At 45.3% G+C, this 2,880-nt stretch overlaps 1 protein-coding gene across 1 annotated transcript; it reads right to left on the bottom strand.

The window, feature by feature from the left end:
* Positions 1-963: 963 nt before the first annotated feature.
* Positions 964-2,545, bottom strand: LOC139757850 (uncharacterized). Its single transcript, XM_071678749.1, has 3 exons — positions 2,425-2,545; positions 1,683-1,804; positions 964-1,517 (listed from the first exon to the last, which is right to left on the bottom strand). The coding sequence occupies exons 1-3, from the start codon at positions 2,431-2,433 to the stop codon at positions 1,343-1,345; spliced, it is 306 nt and encodes a 101-aa protein (XP_071534850.1). The 5' UTR covers positions 2,434-2,545; the 3' UTR covers positions 964-1,342.
* Positions 2,546-2,880: the final 335 nt, after the last annotated feature.

Genomic DNA, 2,880 nt, shown 5'->3' with positions numbered 1-2,880 from the left:
TTTTTCCTTTAGAGGAGGAGGGGGTCATCCATGACCAGTAGACCCCCTTCACTGGGGACCCCCCCGCCCCCCCATGTCCCTTTCCATACGTGCTCCAGGTTCTTCAAGTGATACACCCCTTTCCGCCCATCCCATCCCCTTTTTAATACCCTGGATGGACCTGCTAGAAAAAAATGACACATTAATTGCAGTTCCCAATTATCTAATCCTTAACTCCTTCAATATAAAACAATCCAATAAGTGTAAAATATGATCAAGTTGCTGTCCTGTTATCACACCTGATCATATCTATGCTCATTTTGTTAACGAAAATCCCTAAAAGTACCTCTTTCTTACACATTACAGCATAAGACCATTTCGCAACCCCAGATCCAACATATTAAGTGGAACATGACTCTTATCTCTCACTTATCAGAAATGATTAACCTGAAAACTACATAACTACGATATGGAACAAGGGTTGAATACACGCTTAACATTGTTCTGGGATCAATACGTCGTTTGGATACCTATATAACGATATGATAATGGAAAGATGATATTTTTCACCAGTCAAAAACTTAAAAGATTTTACTTTAAATGACCAAATCTAAGAGTAGGTCGTCAAAAGGCCAGTTAGGATCACTCGTGGACAGGTGTGAGTGACCTTTTAAAAATGACGCCAAGTGCCACACACCTACTATCTGCCTAAGGTCAGCAGCTGTTTCTGTGACCCAGAACCACATTGCTTCATGCATAGAATTTCTCCCCACGTCGATGTCGTCCCAGTATACTCTGCTGGACCGCCGAGTTGACTGTGTCATATCATGAAGCTCTGTCTTGCAGGTAAGGTGCGTGGCACTATAAGGCTGGTCGTCACCTACGTTCGCTGAACAAATTGTGCGCTAGATTTCAAAACGTTTAAATCATTCTAATATCTTGATTATATGTACTTGCAAGAGGCTTTGGACTAGAGAAAACGAGTTTTATATTCAGAGTTTTATTGTTGCTTCTTGCAATAAATAACTATAAGGTACAATGGGTAGCCCACAGGGACTGAGTTGAGAGAAGGTACCGACAATAGATTCTGACATCGGCACGAAGAGAGACAGACAGTCGCAATAGATCAAATGTAAAGATAGGTAACAGTAGCTGGTCGAATGAGAGTAGTGGTGGGGAGGTCCAGGCATTGTAGCCTCGTCCCATCCTCTTGTTGTGGCCACCCCTGCCCGGTGACCTCACTGTTAGGGACGAAGAATGACGCAGGTCATGTTGGGGAAGAGGAGGAGCACCACAGTCACTTTACAACGTCTGAAAGCTCAGGGGGAGGAGTGTCATTTCAAGGAACATTTGGTTTTGTCCTTTACTTATCATCGAAGAAGTCGTCAAGATCCTCAATTGATATGAAGGATCCCTGTGAGCCATCAGCACTCACGCCATCGGCAGTGGCGGGGACGGCGTTGGACTCCAGTATACGGAAACCATCTTCGTCGGCAACGTATTTAACGTAGTATTCCACACCTTCAGGTGAAGTCCATCTGGAACGAGAAAGCGATAACGTACGATCATAAAGCGTCTGTGGTATTCCCTCGTATATGAGCCAGATGGACGGCTTGTCTTTCTGCTAACAATATTCTGTGTCTTATGTGAGGAGAGACTGTCTCAAAACCGTTGACCAACGAGCCTGGGAGGTGTACACTCACCTGTACGAGCCAGTCACTGATGTGTCTTCGGCGATGTCTTGCTCGTGGTGAAAGTCTTCCAGGTCGAGATCTATGTCAGGACGGGCAGCGACCATGACGGCCAAACCCAACAGGATGAGTACCTGACATAAAACATAAACACTGACAGTGGATAATGGTAGAATAATAACACATAATACTAGGAAGGATATGGTGTGAAGTCAAGAACAAGGAGGGCCATGGAGACCCAGAGGAGGTGGAGACTGCTCGAAAAAGCTAGAGGGAAACCATTGAAATGCAATCCATAAGAAACTGGACCGTTAGCATTAGATTTTGGTGTCGTGGGACGACGAAGAAGGACAGTATTACTACAGGTGTTATGACATAAGTTTTATATTATGATGATACGAGGAAAATGGGATGCAAAGTCAACCATTACCAGTGCCCTGACAGCTCATTCTATAAGTGTCGAGGAAAATACTAAAAAACATCTTCAGATGGTATTCAGTGAGTGTAAGTTTTAGCATCTATTGTCCCGTCAAATATGGAAATGAAACAGCGAAAATATTTTGAATGGTCACAGTCCAGGTATTTCGGCCACTGACACTTGAAGTGGGATCCAATAAGGTTTACTAATCGTCCAGCAGAGTTTGACTCCTGAAAAAGTGACCTAAACAAAATCATTACTGATAACTATGAATCGGACAGACAGGTAGGACTAGAGGAGCGTGTGGCAACACTATCCTTTAGACACGAGACTTACTGCTTTCATGTTGGTTGTCTGTGGTTCTCAGGTGGTGTGGTGATCTAGTGTAACGACGCTTGCTTTTATAGCAGCTCCAAGCAACTCCACCCTCCTGACCTGACCCAAATATTAGGGCACACTCAGGCCTCTCACCTTCTCTTGACCACGGGGGGGAAGTTCAAAGGGCAAAGAAGGCCGTCAACCTTCCAGTAATGACACGCCATTGAACGCAGGGACATTGGTCATAACCGCGGACCGCCCCAGTCAAATAACGCCCGGTCACCGCTGGCCCGATCATCTGAGCGGCTGAAGGGCGCTGCGTGGCCTTCGCAAACTCGACAGACAAGGTCACAGTCTTCACGAACGTTGGTTGTAAGTTTCAGCCTGGGTTTTCCTTCCTTGGACCACTGTTATAGAAATGATGGAGGGATTTAGGCCAACGTGGACACCTTTGCGGCGGAATTCAGCATTAAG

This window comes from Panulirus ornatus, chromosome 28 (genome assembly GCF_036320965.1).
Source record: "Panulirus ornatus isolate Po-2019 chromosome 28, ASM3632096v1, whole genome shotgun sequence".
NCBI lineage: Eukaryota > Metazoa > Arthropoda > Malacostraca > Decapoda > Palinuridae > Panulirus > Panulirus ornatus.
The sequence above is the reverse complement of the archived record's forward strand: the minus strand, read 5'-3'. Positions and strand labels throughout refer to the sequence as shown.

Bases quoted from the DNA above. Each gene is read 5' to 3' on its own strand.
- LOC139757850 (XM_071678749.1), bottom strand. The intron at 1,518-1,682 runs GTGAGTGTACAC...TTCTCGTTCCAG, and splicing joins TCAGTGACTGGCTCGTACAG to ATGGACTTCACCTGAAGGTG.